Genomic DNA, 18,850 nt, shown 5'->3' with positions numbered 1-18,850 from the left:
TGATTATAATCTGTAGCTCTCTAACTGTAAATTTCAAATAGAAAAGCAAGATTGAGAGGAAATATATCATCATTTTAACACTGGCTATTTTTGAGTAGTGAGATTATGAACAATTAAACTTTCTTCTTGCTTTTCTGTATTTTCAGATTTCTAGAGTGAACATGTATTATACACTATAATGCATAGGAATGTGGGAAAGAAAATACGGGCCAAATATTTTTAAAACGTATGGGATGAGGGCGGGTGGGCTGGAAAGAACTCATAAAGATAAGAGTGGGTAGTTACTTTTCCACTGTTAAAGAATGAGGCTTGCCAGCTCCTAGGGAAATCTCTGGCCCCACCCTGTACTTTTCAAGCAAGAGCTTTTGAAGTCTTTTGTGCTAGTTAGAGACTAGCATAGTTAGTAGAGCTAAGTAGGTATGTAACAGATTCTATTATTAGGTTTATCTTTGCTGATTCCCATTGGATTGACAGAGAGTTCTCCACCCAGAAAGTTTGATTTATTTTGGCAGTTGGAAGAGGATTTTATGGAGCACTTGTTATCTAAAAAAAGTAAGGCTGTGGAACCTGCTTCCCCTACCCCCTCTTTTTTAGCTGTTTGGGTTGGTCCTAGTGAGCATGCCTAATCTTGGGATTACTCAGCAAGCATGACCTTAGGGCTGGTTTTGTAAATGTTACCAAATCTATTACTTAACCACAGATGTTCTTCCATTGTTGTGTCCCACAGCCAGAGTTGAATGGTGATGATTAGTTCTGTGAGACTTGGGTAAAACCTGTCTTCTTTAGGTCTTTTTGTATGTGGTGGTTTGAAAGTATTTCCTCACAAAAGTTTAAACAATCACATGGTGCAAAAGTAAATAGAATTACATGGTTTTTAAAAAAAGTTAACTTGTATCATTATAAAAATTACAGATGCTCATTGTAGAATATTTTTAAAAATGTCCCAAGTTCAAAAGAAAAATGTAACTTATTTGTTATAATGTTATACATAGGTTAAGCATTAACATTTTGGTTCTATTTCATTTCAGTCTTTTAAAAAATTCTGTGTACATACACAATCTGACTGTGTAACTTGCACTAAGCATTGTATTGTGAACATTTCCTCATAGTCTGGTTTACTTTTTCTGTGTTGTAAAAGCGACTTCCTGACACTAGTAAATGGTATTATTTATGATGGGCATGGATACACATATCTTTTATTTTACAGCAGCTGCCTTAAGTAGACTTCCAATAAACCTTTGAGATGTATGTATTACTCGTGATATTCTGTATTATTATGCCCAAATTGATAGAGTAGTAGAACTGGCAGGAGCATTGGTCATGGAATTCAGTCCTTTAATTTGAGAAATGATCCTTTGAGCTAGAGCTGCAGGAAATTTTTTTTTTTTTTTTTTTTTTTTTTTTTTAAGGAATGAGAAAAATAAGCCAGAAGAGTTGCCCTTTGCCCAATATTATTAAATGATTTAATGGCCTTAAGATAATCACTGTTGGTAGCAGCTGCCTCCTTTCTTGTCCAGGTTGGGAAGTTGGGTTATTGAGAATTCAATTAACACATTTTTTTAAAGAACCAGGTTGTACTTCCTTACATACTCAAGTATGGAGGAAAAAGTCAAACTGAGGCTAGTAGTTTAGTATTGAATTGCCAAAATCTATTTATTAATTTCATTTTTCATTCACCAGTTGATTTGATGGCATGTGTAAGCAGTCACCATTGTCTTGATTTCCTGCATGTACCTGTACAGAAGTCATTGTTAACGTGATACTACTGACAGTACATGCTTTTCTAGTTGAGGAGTTAACATAATAATTTTTTGGCTTTGCAGTTAAACACAGTGGTCGGTATTTAAGGTATTTAAGGAATCAGTATTTAAGGAACTGGTATTTAAGGAATCAGTGGAATCATGAAGTAATATTTGAGGTTTTGATTTTTTAAAAATTGCACATTAAATATTAACACCTTTCAGTTGGCTTTGAAAAAAACAGTAGATTCTTGGGAGTACTTTCCAGAATATTTGAGAAAAACAATTACAGCTTAGTATTTTTTTTTTTTAAGAAAAACAAAGCAATACCCTGGGAGATCTAGAAAAATGAAATGGAATTGTTGAGTTTCCCTTTCACCTTGGAAGAACTTGGGGGAATGGTTGTGAACAACACTGGCTTTGTTGACCCTGAAGTGTAGGCAGTTAGGGCCTGTGAACGTGGCATTTATAGTGGTCCACCGTCCTTACTGCCTTGGAAAATTCTTTCTGGAATGGCAGAGGTGCTCTTTGCAAGGCGTGCTTCCTGTGTGAGTACCTATTGTGGAGTCCTCGGTTGAATGGGAGGTTTGTGAGAAGTGGTTTCCCACCAGCACACAATGCTGCCTCTCGGCAATGTAAATACACATTCCACTCAGGGTCAGGCTAACAGTGACTGGCTAGAGCAAACGCTTTTGCAAAAAAAAGATATTTTGGAGTTCCATTTATTTATAGCGGCCAGTGGAAAATTAAGATGCTTGTTAAATCTATTTTTAAAAATGAAAGGGAAGTCTCTCATCTAACTGTTTGCTGAATGCAAATCAATTAGCTGTGGCATATTTTGATTTTGGTAATTTGTTGCTCTAGGAAATGAATTTCAATGTCCTACTAATTCCTTTGTCTATATTTGAAACTTGAGGTTCTCATTTTAAAAGTTCTCTTTATGCTTCGGAAGACTACGTTTGGGTTCTTTGATGAAAGGCATAAATAAATGAATGACCCTAGAAAATACTAGATCAAATCATGGCGGGACTTAAAATGGGCTCATTGAGCAGTAAATGAAAGGTCTAGAGATCAGAGCAGAAAAGATTCTTCCTTGAGAATGGCAATACAATATTATTTGTCGTTACTTCCTTAGTGTTTGATCGTTTGCTTTGTATCTAGGGCATGAGTCTGATTACAGGAAAGATTGGACGGGAATCCCCATCTAACAGGCCTGGATTCAAGTCCCCACCTCCACTATACTCTGCTAACAGCCCCAGCAGGAAGTACCTGGCCCCCAACATCAGTTTTCTTAGCCCTCCAGCCTGCTTTTCTGCTCTCATGGTTTACCAAATGAATTTGCCTCACAAATGTTCTGTAATGAGTGTGGCATAAAGTCCTGGAGAGAGACATCTGTGATAGAATTAGAATACCTCTTAATTTGGATTAATTGGTTCTTTCTTCAGACCCTGTCAGGTGAACTGTAGTTGTATAATAGAAAGTGTAAAGGAGGGACAGCAATCTGTTTTTTTACGTTTTTACATATAACTTGTTTGTGTGGAGCAGCAACTCTCAAAATGTCGTCTGGGGGACCCTTGGATACTCTTAAGACCCTCTTGGGGGTTCATGACATCAAAGCCATTAATAATCCTAAAATGTTACTTGCGTTTTTCATTCTCCTGCTTCTTTGAGTTTACAGGTGACATTACCTGAAAAATATTTTGTGTGTGTCTTTTGTGTTCATCATATAAGGAGTACTAAAATTGAATTGGAGAACATGCCTTTTGTACCAAAGCTGAAATTTAAAAAGATTTTTCTGGAAAAATTAAAAAACCCATTAATGAATTCCTTAATTTAGAATTTGCATAACTTCAGCACAAAAGAGTGTCTTGCACAGAGGAAAACCTAAATAGGTATTTCTTAAATAAATGGGTGTAGCTGCCTACTTTTTCTTAACAAATTGTATTAGTATAAATTAATGTCATTGTTCACAGGCAGTGTTTGGAACATAGGCAAAGCACCATGCCTTCAAACACTAAAATTCACCTATTTGTGTATAAGCCATATATATACCAATTATCATTCTTATCTATTAATTGAAACAAATCTCCTTAATTCTCTGGTGTGCGACATCTGTCGAAAGAAAATATTTTCTCTAGAGAATTTTGCATTTTTATGTTTTCAAAACGTTTATCTGAATTAGTAATGTGATTGTATACATATTTTATATTAAAATTTTATCATAATGAGCTAATCTGAAATAGTAAATAGGTACTCCCTTACACGGTGTGTCTTTGCACCTGCTAATTTGTTTCTTTGTTAACTGTTGTCATTTCATGTGAAACATGAAATATTTCCGTCTCTTCTGAGCTCTAAATAACACCTGGTATTTGCTTTATGTTCAGTCACATTAAGTGAAAAACAAAACTGCTTATGAGAATGTCATTAAATGTAATATTTCTCAAGAAATAACTTGCCTTTAGGAAATACAAAACAGTTCTAAACTGATTTTCAGTGTATCAGACAGTGTTCTTGTTGATTTCCATCCCCCCAACCATGCAGGAGTGAGAATCAGATAATTTTTTGAAAAAAATATTTGAACCAATATCTACAATGACTTATGTCAGAAATCCTTGAAATATATATTTAAGTATAAATAGGAACTGTCAGTGATGTTTAATGGTACAGGTTCTTTTCCTTATAATGAATGTTTTATAACATCTATTCAATTAAACAAAACTGAGTGTGTAAAATAAACATGATTGAATTCTATATGAGATGATTAAAGAAAAAATTTTAGTATTCTCCTGGCTGATCAGAAATGAAGTTTAAGGCATGGGGTATGTTTTGAAGACAAATTCACCTTCTGTAACACCTGTCAGATTTCAAAGTCTAGAAAAGAGGCCACAGCTGGGAAACCAAATTTAGACATTGGGGCTTATCTCAGATGAAAGGTTTCGTAGAGCATGGAGGTCTGTTGACTTTGCGTGGTATTTCGTCAGAAATGTCCAATGCAGATTCGTTTTTAGTTAATCGAGCATAACATTTCATTGTAATGCTGTTTAACCTTATGCCTTTATTTCTAGAACTCTAGAATTCTATCTAGTACAGTGCCACCACAAAGTGGGTACACAGTAAATATCTGGTTAACACAATGGTTGATTACCTTTTTTCAAGTTCTTTTGTTTGATGTCATTTTATAAGGTACTTTTCAGCTAAGTCCTTCGTTTGGAATATTGTTATTATTAAAGGGAGAAACCTTCAACCTGCTTTACACTTATTTTACAGTAGTTACTTAGAACTAATAGACTCTTGAAACCTTTTGTACCAAAGATACTACTCCAGCAGTCTCCTCATCAATAACTTCTGCCCTTCTTTGGAAATAATTTTGCTTTTGTGTTTAATCACGGCACATTTCATTAAAATCACCATGGAAGACATAACTTTAGCAATTTATAATTTGGTTTCTGCTAGTTTTTTTTTTTCTCCTCTAATTTTAAACCATCTAGGCTAAATGGTAGTATAATTGATTTGCTTAATCTTCCTTAAGCTACTTTAAAATGTGCTCTAAAAATTATTAAGTCTGTATTTTGATAAGGAAGCACCAAAAACTCAATTGTAGCCTTTGTGGAGGGGAACCAAGCACTCCTTAGGAGGGAGATGTGCTCTCGTGGGTTGTCTTTGAAAGTTATCTTTTGATACCTTTTCTGTTTTGTACCATGTGCTTGTTTTATCTAGTCTTTAAAACTCACTAACCTATATATAAATTTTAACCAGCTCTTCTACTTGGGTTTTGTTGTCAGATTCTTAGATGTTACAGTTAGCTCACTAAGAGCATGGACTTTTTATTTTCACTTTCTGAGTCTCTTTGTTAGCCTTAGTTATTATATTTGTAAATGGACAATACCAACTACTTCATAGGATGTTTTGATGCTAGGTAAGAATTAGTGTGCAGGTGCCCCAAACAGTGCCTTTGTCCCACCCAGCAGGCTGAAACAGCAGCTTCAGAACTATTCCTCTACATCTTTCCAGAAAGCAATCAGTTGTTTGGTGCTTGCAACACATTTTTTTCCCCTTCTGTTCAAGGGGGTTATGCATGTCTCTTAGGTGCCCAAATTATGCACAAATGTGAATTTGATTCATAACACATCTCTACAAATAGAATAATAGAATACGTTTTGGATCTTATTAAAGGGCTATCTGAAAGTCATGTGCTTAAGCAGCCATATCATTCATGTTATGCATAAAGAAACTAAGACACAGAGAGCTTATATAGGAAAACATGAACCACAGTCCTGAAAAGCAGGGGGACCTGTTGAAGTGCTGTGGGGTGCCAGGCAGGTGTAGTGCCCAAGGGCTGGGTAAAGCGTGAGCTTCTGGCACTTGGGAGGAGGAGCATGTATTCTGACTTCCTGTCTCTTTCCACCTCCCCATGCAGATTAGAATTAGACTTCCTCAAGGGCCTTTAGAAGTGATGTTTTTCACTGTCTGACTACAGTTCTGTAGAGTTTTCTCTCACTGTCTATTAGAAACATACATAAAATTTCAAATTTCACTGAAAATGTATATTTTCAGTTATTCCCATGTTTGGATGATGTGACAAGGTTAGCTTGGGTATGTGTGAGAATAAGGGCTCATAGCTTTCTCATGTTTCCTTGTAGATACTTGACTGTCATCATTGGGATGTCTGGGTGTGAGATGCATTGTGATATGAGTGTGCCTGGAATCCAAGTGTTCTAATAAAAATGGTTAATTACGTCTGCAAGCTTATGTAAATACCACTTAAAAACAACGAACAAAGCAAACGAACCTTTGGTTGGTAAACTTTTTTGTAGATAAGCCCCCTTTCCCTTTTAGTTAATATTTGCAAAACTGAGCTGTTATTTATGTGAGGATGTAGATCTGAGGTCAAGAGATTGTGTATATATAGTGATGTAATTTTTTTCCATTTAGTTTTTATGTTTCTGTAAAGATTTGGGGCATGTTGGGCTGCTGTGGAAGCAACCTCTATATTAATAGGGGGTTATGGAAGCAGCCTCAAATTACATGTAATTTTTACTCATAATCCTTATATATGTGGATTTTTCTCCCCCAGAAGATACTGCTTTCCCGTACATTAGATTTGAATTCAGACATGACTCTGTTTTGCCAAATTTAAAATTATGCCAAGACAAAAATGTTTAAAAAGCATCTATGGATTCTTGAAGGCAGGGCCTATGCATTAGGGACATCTATCCCCTTTTTGCACTTAAGAGAACAGCGGATGGTTCCTTTTGGCTTGTTGGTTGAACCTAGTATTTATTTTAATCTGGAGTGGTGGTGTTTTTAATCTAAAAAAGTCAGGTTCACAGGATTTCTCTGTGGATTTAAATGCTCCCAACTAAATCTTTTATGCTTATAATTGGATGTAAAACGCAAGAATGTTTTTAAGGTTAAGAACTTTTTCAGACAACTGTGATTTTACTTCGCTAATGAACACATATCAGACAAGAAGGCAAATTCCAGACTATTTGTGCCTCAACCAACCAGCTGGGCACATACCTCCAGGTACTGCTCATGTCTCAAGAGGTTTTTCTGCATGAACAATTATCACCACTCCTTCTTTCCTTCAAGTGGCAAGCCATGGCAAGAGTCTTTCTTGCACAGCTGTATAGAACTCAGCTGTAAAATTAGATTTTATTGGCATGAAAACACAGTGATTATTGGCACTGTGTGCTCAATACATTCTTTTCTCAACATTTTACTTAGATTCTTCCTTTTATGCAGAAGGCTCAAGCTATACTTAGATGAGGGAAACAGGTTTTTAGCAGTTTTTTGTGTGTGTGTCTTTTTTTTAAGCTTTAGTTTAATCAGTATTAGGTATGCATGGTAAGCTGTTGGTATTGAAGGGAGGAAACATATTCCCTTAAGATCAGAAAGGAACCTTAAGGGCATATTATAGATTTATAATATTGTCATTTTATAAGAGAGGAAATTAATTGCTGAAGTTCAGAGCTAATTATTTTATTGACAAATCCCAGATTAGAACTCATATTTTCCAATACTCAGTGCTGGGGCCTGTCCACTATAGTGTTATTTATTTATTTATTTATTTTAAGCTATTTTTAGCAGAGGGGCTGTGAAAAATTCTAATAACAGTTCTTAGTCCCTCTCCATATCCTTTTTTTTGTGCTACTTAATTTGATTTTTTAAAAAGCAAGGGGGAATGTTTGCCTGAAGTGTACAGGAGGGATTAGCTCAAGGAAAAGCACTAAAACCACCTCTGGGTTTCTCCTGTCCGATGGCAGTGTCCCACATCAGGTTCATAATGACCACATGCTAATTCCACATGGGCAGAGCCAATGCCAAGGCACTGGTGTGGTGTTACTGGGAAGAGAAGGAAAAGCCATATTCTCACAGTAGCAGGAAAGTGGTCAAAACAGTCCGGTGTGTGTTGATAAATGAGCAGATTCCCCAGAATTTCAGAGGTAAAGAAGATCACGTAGTGTTCTACTTTGTTTTAATGAGATTTTTTTCTTTCTATTGACGCTGTTGGTGTTTCCATAGTTATTATCAGAAAGCAGTTTCTGGTTTTGCTGAAAGGCTAGAAATGACAACTATTTTCAGAGTTTCTATGTCGTGAAACCTCAGTCAACCTTTCAAAGCCAGCATTGATCAGGAAGGAAAGAGGGTTTTCTAATGAGGAAAATAAAATAGTAAATGATACTTTGACATTCCATTAGTTGTAAGAACGTGTGCAACTGACTGTCTTGCTTTGCTCTCTCTCTCTCCCTCTTTTTTCTAAGTTTTGCTAATAATAAAACTTAGGAAGTACACATTTAGGAAGTTGTCTGTCCTTGTGACTGATGGCATTTATACATAAAGGCCACCCATATGGGGGGAGGTTCATGAATGCAGTTTTTCTTTTCTTTTTTCTGTGGTATACGATTCTGTATCAAATTTTAACTTCTCTAGATGTTTATTTATTTATTTTTTTAGTACAGTCAAGGCACAAACCAATGTAAATCAGCTGCACAAATGTTTGTCCTAATAAATTTTTATTAGGTTTAGGTTTTATATTGGAAGCCATTTAGAAACTAGTCTTATCATTCATAAAACATTAGCTATTTTATTGTTTTACAAGAGTTATATAGAGTATAGTAATTTCTTAGTAACCTCCCAAACCCCTCTTTTTCCAAACACAATATAGCAAAGTTGTATTTTCTGTGATTCAGTAAGTCAGATTGCATTTTGAGTATTCATGTGGTTTCCCCCACCCCGCTGAATCAGAAATATTTTTTCCCATTATTATTTAAAAAAACCAAAACACAGACGGGGTTATGCCATATTATACACGTGGGTCTTGAACTTCTGAGCTCAAGCAGTCCCCCTGCCTCGGCCTCCCAAAGTGCTGGGATTACCATGCCCGGCCATTCCATTATTACTGTTATACAAATGGCCAGGATGTTTCTCTGCTGTATTTTCTGAAACTTGACCCACCATAGATTCTTACTATTAGAAGTCAGTGGGTATTTTTAGTAGAGAAGGACATTTTCATGAATTGAGCTGATTTTACCTAATGTGTCTGTGACAATATATTTTTCAGGCTACAGAACAAGCGTGTAGCAGAGCAAAATGATTACGTGTTATGTTTAAAGTGTGTGAAGGTGATTGGTTAATGTGTATTGGAAAAGACACTAGCTTTACGGAGTACATGGAATCACAGTTAACTATAGTGGTATAAATTCTGATATTATTTTCAAGTTGCTTTATGGGTCCTTGTGTTTGATGGGTTTTGAATTGGAGTATGGAAGTAAAAAGTTAAAACCGAACACATACATTCTACTTACTTGTTATACTACTCCATCAACCTTTTTTTTTTTTTTTTTTTTTAAGAAAGAGACAAGGTTGGCTGGGCGCGGTGGCTCAAGCCTGTAATCCCAGCACTTTGGGAGGCCGAGACGGGCGGATCACGAGGTCAGGAGATCGAGACCATCCTGGCTAACCTGGTGAAACCCTGTCTCTACTAAAAATACAAAAAAAAATACAAAAAAAAAAAAAACTAGCCGGGCGAGGTGGCGGGCGCCTGTAGTCCCAGCTACTCCGGAGTCTGAGGCAGGAGAATGGCGTGAACCCGGGAGGCAGAGCTTGCAGTGAGCTGAGATTTGGCCACTGCACTCCAGCCCAGGCGACAGAGCAAGACTCCGTCTCAAAAAAAAAAAAAAAGACAAGGCCTTGCTATGTTGCCCAGGGCTGGACTCAAACTACCTGGGCTGAAGCCATCATCTTGCCTCAGCCTCCTGAGTAGCTGGGACTACAGGTATGCACCACCATGCCCAGTTTTCCATTGACTTTTTAAACACTGCTCCAGGATAGTCAAAGTTAGTGGGAGTCCTCACTAGGGTGCTGGTGAAGTGAGCCTGGGAGCCTCAGCCTGGCTTGTAATTGAACTCAGGGAATCAACTCCTCTCATCCAGCCTGGCCCAGCGGGTTTGGTTCTGATGGGTATACTTCGTTCCTTTTGGTACTGTTATGTTTCTTTTTCTCTTGTCATTTGAAATTAATTTGCTTACTGTACTGCTAACTCACATCTTGAATTAATGTAAGGAAATTTCGGTCATTGGCCCACAGAGTGAAGACCAGGACCTTTTGTTACTAATTTGAAGGCCAGTTTCACAGAGTTAAAAACTCTCCCAGCAGTAATTAGGGCTTTGGCTTTGTTTTAAGTTAGACATTCTTCCTAGTATATAATTGCTTTGGCCTTTGCAGGTGGGCCTGCAGTTCTCTTCTGCGAATTGCTGTTTTTCGTGAATTTGGCCAGTATGTTTCTTAGTTATAGGCTGGGACCAAAGTACCATGGAAAATCTTTTTTAACTTGGAAAGAGGAAGCAAAAGAAGAAGAAAAAGGAATAAGCTAGTTGCCTAGAGAAATGCAAAAACTGAAGATCTTTTGTAATATTCTTTTAAAGTAAAGTTTCTTTAAAAGCTTTGAGGACATAATTGGGTGGAATTAAATGTCTTACTAATAGTGAGGATCTGTTCATTCTGTTTCCAGAGTGTCCTGCTCCAGACCCTGCATTTGAGCTCAGGGGTTGTTGGAAATGCTGGGTCTTGCTAGAAGTTAATCTCAAGTGCCCACGTGGCAGCCTTTCCCTGTCAATCAAAAGAATAGAACTAGCTGGGCGTGAAGCACTTGTGGTTTTAGTGTTATGTGTGGTTAGGGGGAGAGGTTGTGAGGGCCTGTGGTTATTACCAAATTCTTTGAAATGGAAGTATGGGTACAAACAAAATAAAGAATAGGAGAGAAACCCCGGTGCTCTGTGTAGGGGAAAGAGAAGTCCATAGGATTCGACAAATAAATGCCTTGTAGTAGAGATGATCTAGTTTCTGTTTTTTTCTTACTAGTTTTGCAGTGCATTTCTTCATTTGTAAAGGGTCATTGATTTCAAGAAGGGATTCATTATCACATCTCTGTGGTGTGTTGGGGGACAGTGTGGATGTGGTATAGCCTTGACCAAAATGCCTGAGTCCTGTGATAGATTTGGCCAGCTCAGATACACATCTGTCTAGGGAAGAAGGAACCCAGACCAAGAAAATAAGTGTTTAGTCAGGGTGGTTTCTACTGAGCCTTTTTGACTGAGATGAAAATGAGTTATAGTGCAGTTACCGAGAGATCACACATCTGGCCTGCTCAGCTACCTTCACAGCTGACAATCAGCTGGTGGTGAAAAGGAAGCCTGCACAAAGCACACAGGGAACTTCCAAAACTGTATTCAGGGACTCCTCCTCTCCGTATGTGTATGTAACTGACAATCTGGCTGCCCAGCCCAAAGAAAATTTAAGACAGCAAATTTAGGAAAAGGCGCTGAGACCGGAGGGAGTGTGGTTAATGAAGAAAAGAGAAAGAAAGAAACATTGCAATTAAGCATAAGAACTTATTGGGAGGCTGAGGCGGGTGGATCACAAGGTCAGGAGTTCTAGACCAGCCTAGCCAACATAGTGAAACCCTGTCTCTACTAAAAATACAAAAAATAGTTGGGCATGGTGGCACATGCTTGTAGTCCCAGCTACTTGGGAGCCTGAGGCAGGAGAATAGCTTGAACCCAGGAGGTGGAGTTTGTGGTGAGCTGAGATCACACCACTGCACTCCATCCTGGGCAACAGAGCGATACTCTGTCTCGATAAAAACAAAACAAGAAACAAAAAACTTAAGTAGGGGTGGGGTGATAATAGCTCTGTGTATGTAAGGTCAAAATGTTTCCGTAACATCGCTTTATGACTGAACACAGTATTCTTATAAACTGTCATGAAATCCCTAATAAAAAAGCTATGGCCAGCCTGCTCTTTAATGAAGAACATGTGTAATTTCCATTCAGAATCATTACAAACAAATAGAGTAAGCTTTGGTTCTTAAAGTTAACTGTATGGATGAAAGCCTTCCACATCCATTGCTTCCTCTTTTAATTCCATTGAAAAGCTTTGTCGGCTCTCGTCAGGTAGGTATTCCCAAGGTTTCCTCATAGCTGAGTTGAGCCACCCTATTGAGAGTTAAGTCCACATGTAGTTTTGTCTCAGTGACTGGTTAAAACTGAGGAGGTTCACTTTTGGGTTGCTGTCACCATGGAGTGATGACTGCTCATGACAAGCCTTCCCAGGCCTCCTGGCCCGACCTAACCTGCTTTAACTGTTGATGGTTTTGCAGTGTGGTTTCCCCAGTTCACAACCTGAATCTGTGACTTTCTATTAGGAACACTCACTACGTTTCCCTTTTCATGCCTGGGGAATAACCAGAAAGATACTGCTGTGAAGCCTAAGTTTTATGCTTTCATGCTTTTATACTTTTCCTCCTTGCCTTGTCTCTAGTCTATTTTCTATGGAGCATGAACTAAATTGTTTCTATTCTATGATCACTTTAAGGGACAGCTTGGCAGGCCGTTGCCTTTTAAGTAGTTGGGCAGTTCCTTGCCTCGAAATAATTCATTTCTTTGTATGTCTCTTGCATTCTAGGCAAATAAAAGTATTCTCTGTGTGTGCATGGAGCATAGAAATGGGGATTTAAACATCGTTGGCTGCATATAGGCCCCATCTAACTGAATCTGTTACCTTATATTCTTGTCAGGAAAGTCTGGTTTATCTGGTGAAACTGTTGGGGATTACAAAGAAGGCCTTGGATTCTAGCAAGCTGGTGGCTGAGGGAGAAGATCAGCAACGTTGGTTATGGCTGAGTGAGACTGGTGGGGTTCACAGTGGCCTTTATTCACTTTATTCTCCTGTTTTCTCCATGATTAACGGTGTGACTGTTGGGTGGAGTTGAAGCTTAGGAGTGTATCATGTTTATATGTTCCCACTGTATCTTTCTCAGGAGTGTTTGTACATACAGCTTCCCTGTTTCCCCTTCCTTCACTCCCCTCCCAGTCATTTCTAGTAACCACTGAACACCGTATGGGTGGAAAGTCCATCATGTAGTAGAGCAAAATTTTCAGGCATCTCACCTAAAGTTGCCTGTGAAGTTTTCAGAAGCAAATATAATGATCTCCTTGTGCCAGTGGACTTCTTTGGTTTCTTTTGAGGGTAAAATCCCTTATGAAAAGAGATGGTTTTGCACATCTGTGTCAGTCCCCATACTCTTCTATCCTACTTCTGTAAGGCCTTTGTAGGCCTGGGTCTGCGGGATCCGTCTACCTTATCCCACACTTGCAGAACCTGGAGTTAATGTCCTGCTTAGGACTGACACCTGTGCTGTTTAGCGGGCTTGGATTGGTATGTCTCATTGACAGCAGTCCTATTAGTTAACACAATGCCTACCAGAAGGTTAGAATCGTTAGTGTTAGATGTGTTGTTGGTGTTGAGACATTCTTCGGTACTAGAGACAGGAGACCAGGAATGGCTAAATTTTGTACCAGATCACAACTGTCTTCTCAGTCCAACCTCCCCACTCCCCCACAGGACTCACACAACAAACAATGAGAAATAGGAACGAAATAGCACAATTAATTGGATATGAGCTGCAAATCCAAGCGTTAAAAACTTTGGTTAGATGGGTTGGACCACATGGAGTATAAAGAGCTTCAGCCCAAAGCAGGTCCTAAGGATCTCCCTCCTCCCATGTCAACTCTCTAAACCTGTATCATTATTTACTGTACACTGGCCTAATAGAAGGACCCATGGAGGCTGAAAGGACCTAGGGGGAGGCCCTGAAATGGGTTTACTCCTGTTGCCTTGTTGGATAAGAGAGAAGAGCTTCTATCCTTAGTTAGACTGACCTGTGAGATGTCAGCACTATGCCAAGCGGGAGAGGGCTTTGGCACTCACTAATGTAGCAGAGGGGATGCAGAGGAGACACAGAGCCACAGTCTGCACCACAGCCTCAATAGCGAGTGCCCAAGGAGGAGGGAAGAAGAGGTGAAAGTGCTTCTCCACTTTTAGATGCCTATACTCAGACCCCTTAATGTAAATTACTGCCCTGTTAATCCAACCTGCCATTTTGAAGAAACATTGAATAAGACATCATACTTAGCACTTTGAGAGGCCGAGGCAGGTGGATCACCTGAGGTCATGTCAGGAGTTCAAGACTGGCCTGGCCAACACAGCAAAACCCTGTCTCTACTAAAAATATGAAAATTAGCCGGGCAGAGTGGCACGTGCCTGTAATCCCAGCTACTTAGGAGGCTGAGGCAGGAGAATCGCTTGAACCTGGGAGGTGGAGGTTGCAGTGAACTGAGATCATGCCACTGCACTCCAGCCTGGGCAACATAGTGAGACTCCATTAAAAAAAAAAGAAAAGATAGGCCTGTGTAGTGTCACCAATTTGAGAAAATAGCCATTTTTCTCTCATGCATTATTAGTAAGATAAAGTGTATTAGGAATGAAATTGAAATAGACATTAGATTTCTTCTCCATCATTTGACCTATTCATAGTTCAAACAATTAAGTCATGATAGTGTCAACGGGGACTATCTTAGTTTTAATTGTAAAAAAATCTGTTTTCTTTCATGAGGATAAACTATCAGACTTTGGGCTTGGTACTTTTATTTGCTTAGGAACTGAGTAATTGCCTCATAAAACAGCATGATGGTACTATTAACACCAAATTATAAGACCTGTTATTATAGAATTTGCTTTTCTGGTTGGGATAAGACTTCGTTTTTTTGTTGCTTAAAACAATTAGTTTCTCCAAATGGGTGTATAATAAACAGGTAAAATTTTGCCTATTTAAAATAAAAAAGTTTATAATCTCTTGGGTGGCTTTTATATATCTTTTGATACTTCCAAGGGAGGGCTTTTTTTTTGGGTGGGTTGGAAGGAGGAGACATATATTTAACATTTAGAGTGGAGGTATTTAAGAATGAGAATAAATATTTTATTTCTGTCATATCTACCTGAGACATATTTGAGGCAATTGTTTAAAATTTGCCCCATTATTTTGTCTGATTTGAATATTAGGAATTAAAGGGTTCATTGACCAAACGTCCTTGAATTTGAAATTTTGGGGACTCTATTATGAATGATAAATTTAACAGTGGGCTATGTGGCAGTTGTTCCTCAGATCATTTAAAATTGTGTGAGAGTGTCTGTGTGTATTTCTATTTGTTCGTTTCTCCTTTGTCCATCTTTGCCAAACATTTTAGCCGTAATTGAAGAATATGTAAACACTTCTTAAGGAACAAGTTATAATTGTAAATAGGAATTTACTGTTATTTTCCTTCTATTGTATTGCAAAGCTAAATGACGGTGGCAAATACCATTATGGGATGAAAGTAGGCTTTGTGTTATTTTGAAAATGTGTATGAATTTCATTAGAATAAATGGAATAAACAGAATAGAAACAATGGAATCTACCTTTAAGCCTGACTGCACAAGTTTCCCTGGATATATCTGAGATACAGGCAAGTTATGTTCACATGGCCACTTAGAGATTCTGGTCTTTTGTCTCCTAGTTGAGGCTATTTCTTTGCCTTTGTTCTACCCCTCTTTGGGGCCTGACATAGTAATACAGGGCTCTCGGATTAGAATAACTTAGGTTTCATGATGGAGCACTTAGATTGCTGACTTGTTATGTTACAGGTGATTTTTGTGGTCCTGAGTACTTTTTTAAAAGCGGTGGTTCTCTTGCAGGAAGCCAGCTGAGGGAAGTTCTCCATGAATGTACGTCACAATGATGATGACCGACCAAATCCCTCTGGAACTGCCACCATTACTGAACGGAGAGGTAGCCATGATGCCCCACTTGGTGAATGGAGATGCAGCTCAGCAGGTTGGTGTAGGAAGAGGGGAATTTAAGTCAAATTGTCTAAGTGGGAAACAGTAACACAGTATTTGATTTACTTTGGGATTCAAAGATTTGTGATTTCAAACCTTAGCATTTCTAGAGGTAAGTGTTTTTGTTGTAGAATTACTGTATCTTTTTTTTTTAATATTGTGATTTTAGAGAACAAAATCTTCCCTCATTCAGTTTGTATTCTTGAAACATTGAAAAGTGGATGACTTCTGAAGTGAGTCATTTTCAGATAGTGTACAGGTCTTTGAAATAAAATGGCTGTTTATTCATGCCATATTGTGCTTGACGAGTTTGCTTGGTTGGTCAGAGCTGCATGCTCAGAGGATCAGGTTTTGGCTTCACACAGAAGTGATCTCAGCAAGACGCGCAGGACCCTGTGAACCCACCCTTGCTCCTGGAATTAGTCCTTCCAAATGTGTAGCTCATAAAAATCATGGTACTTTTTTTCCTCTAAATCTCCTTTGTCACTAGTTACTGAACATTGTGGAATAGAGAGTTATTTGTGAACTCAAGAAGTTATTTGTGAACTCAGTACTTGGGGGAAACAATTTAATCAGTAGCACTTGGGGGAAACAATTTAATCAGTAAGTGAAACTTTAAAACATTATTAGGAATTGAACTATTACCTCTAATGTTAATTAAAAATTTTTATTACAACAGTTGGGCTTGCTCAGTTTTATAACTAAATAGATATTTTATCTTTGTACCTTCTTCAGAAGCATAAAAGCAAATTTTTATTTTGTGAAAAGTAGAATTGGGAGCAAGTGCTTGAAAAATATTTACCCAAAATATATTCATAATTCAAATAAGTTAATCATTTATTTGGTGTCAGTACATGCCCCCTGCTCTATCATATAGTGTATTCACACTCTATCAATCATTGTATATTAATTCTTTGTATATACCTTTGTTGGAGCTGACCTTGCTGCTTAATAATTTATATTATTTTCTCTTGCATTGCACTGTGAACCTCTTAAGAACAAAAATCGTATAATAGGTGCTCAGTAAATGTGTGTTAGTTGAATGCATTTCATGCCTTCTCACCACTGATGCAAACATCTCTCTTCCTGGTTCCTCAATCTCTTCCTCTGCTGGATTACTTCCAGCAACGTACAATAGTATCTTACCTCTCCCCACCCAGTAAAACAAAACCTCCTCACTTGATTCCACATCCCCCTCCAGTTGCTACCTCCTGTCCCCTTTTCCCTCTTTGGCAGTATTTCTCCACTTCCTCTCCTTCCTTGCCGCCCATTCCTTACTTTATAGTCTTCACTCTGTGTTCTCATCTTCCTCTTCAGTCTTTAGCATGTCCTGTTGACTTTATCTCAGGAGTGTGTGCTGAATCCATCCTCTGCCGTATCCACTTCATTTCCACTACCATTGCTGGACCCTGCGCCATTATCTCACTAGGGTAGGGTAGGACAGCTCTTTTCACTGGTCTCTCTGCTTTACTTTTTGCCCCACCGGGAAGCATTCTCTACATAGATCCTGAGGTTTATTTCCAAATAAAAACTTTCTGATGTCATTAGCCTACCTCAGGCCACCTTCTTACACCTGGAGTGAAATCCAATCACGCTGCCTGGCTGCCAGCCTTCTTTGTTAGTGCTGGCCTGCCTCTCTGTCATTCTCTGCCTGCTCTCCTGCTCACTGTGCTCCATTAGTTCACGGGAAGGTTACAGAGTGTTGTGGATGGTTTCAAGATGCAGTGTTTGGTCTCCCAATTAAAAGAATTACTAATACAAAGAAAAAAAAGACAAGGTATTTAGTCAAATGTGAGTAAACTTGGGAAACAACTTAGGTCTCTCAGATGTGGTCACCTCATTCCCATTTGCCTATGTAGCCAAGAGACCTGAGGCCACCCGTCCATATTGTACACCATGTTTATGTTTTGATGATTTCTCCCACATGTCTGTGATTTAGCTTGCCCAGCAGGCTACATGACATTTCCCTACCCTGCATATCTTACCTCAACTCTAAGCAGAAGCTGCTTAACAATTTTGGTTAATAAAATCATATTTTCAAAGCTGGACAAGGTGGTCCATGCCTGTAATCCTAGCTACTCAGGAGGCTGAAGTAGGAGAATCCCTTTCTTGAGCCCAGGAGTTTGAGACCAGCCTGGGCAACATAGTGAGACCCCATCTCTAAAAAGAAAAAAAAACCCTCACATTTTAATTAAATCTTTCTTTAATCTTATTAAAACTTTCTCTAAAGCTAATAAGAAAAGAAGAATCTGTTAATGTATCTGTTTTTTAAATGGTCAAAATAATCAAGCTTTATGAAGAAGTGGGGTTACACTTAAAACAATCTCAGAAGAAGAAACTTTGTCTTTTTAATTGTGTTAAATATGTTTAATTGTGTTAGAAGCATTAACATCCTTGGCTCCAAGCTATTACTTGGCATTAACTCTAACTTTTCTGTAATGGGCAAAATTGTTAAGTAGGTAAAGTGCATTAGAAATGTCCCTCTCAGCAGGACCATCCCAAGATTTACCATGTTTTGTCATTGCTTCTATGTCACTGAGGCTCACCCTAGGCAGTGGCCTCTGTGCCTGATATTTTTCTTCCTCATTCTGCTCCCAGAGTCTCCATCCTGTGTCTCCCTCATTCTTTCAAGCCTCCATTCTTTCCTTTGGGTTCTAACATTTAGCATTGGCCTAAGTGGGCATGGCAGAGCCTTGGGGCCTATGTGTTGAACCCAGGTAAAGGCACAAGGGGAAGACAGAGTGAAGGAGAAGGAAAAACCAAAAGTGGCAGAGAAACACAAGAGGAAGTAGGGAAAGGGGAGGGATAGAGGGCAATTCAAAAGAACAAAGAACAGAAGTGAGTCTCCAAGACAGGATCCCAGAGTGTAGGGCTGCATGAGTTTTGAGTGCTTG

The 18,850-nt window shown here is 38.5% G+C and overlaps 1 protein-coding gene across 2 annotated transcripts in view; it reads left to right on the top strand.

The window, feature by feature from the left end:
• Positions 1-18,850, top strand: part of FNDC3B (fibronectin type III domain containing 3B) — a 373,640-nt gene that overhangs the window by 57,285 nt on the left and 297,505 nt on the right. For both annotated transcript variants that reach the window (XM_010356910.2, XM_010356911.2), the window contains exon 2: positions 15,813-15,951. In XM_010356910.2, the coding sequence (XP_010355212.1) occupies positions 15,841-15,951 (111 nt within the window). In that variant the 5' untranslated portion in view covers positions 15,813-15,840. The remainder of the gene's footprint in view (positions 1-15,812; positions 15,952-18,850) is intronic.

The sequence above is a fragment of the Rhinopithecus roxellana genome, chromosome 1, assembly GCF_007565055.1.
Source record: "Rhinopithecus roxellana isolate Shanxi Qingling chromosome 1, ASM756505v1, whole genome shotgun sequence".
NCBI lineage: Eukaryota > Metazoa > Chordata > Mammalia > Primates > Cercopithecidae > Rhinopithecus > Rhinopithecus roxellana.
Note: the sequence above shows the minus strand (reverse complement) of the source record. Positions and strands in the feature narration are given on the sequence as shown.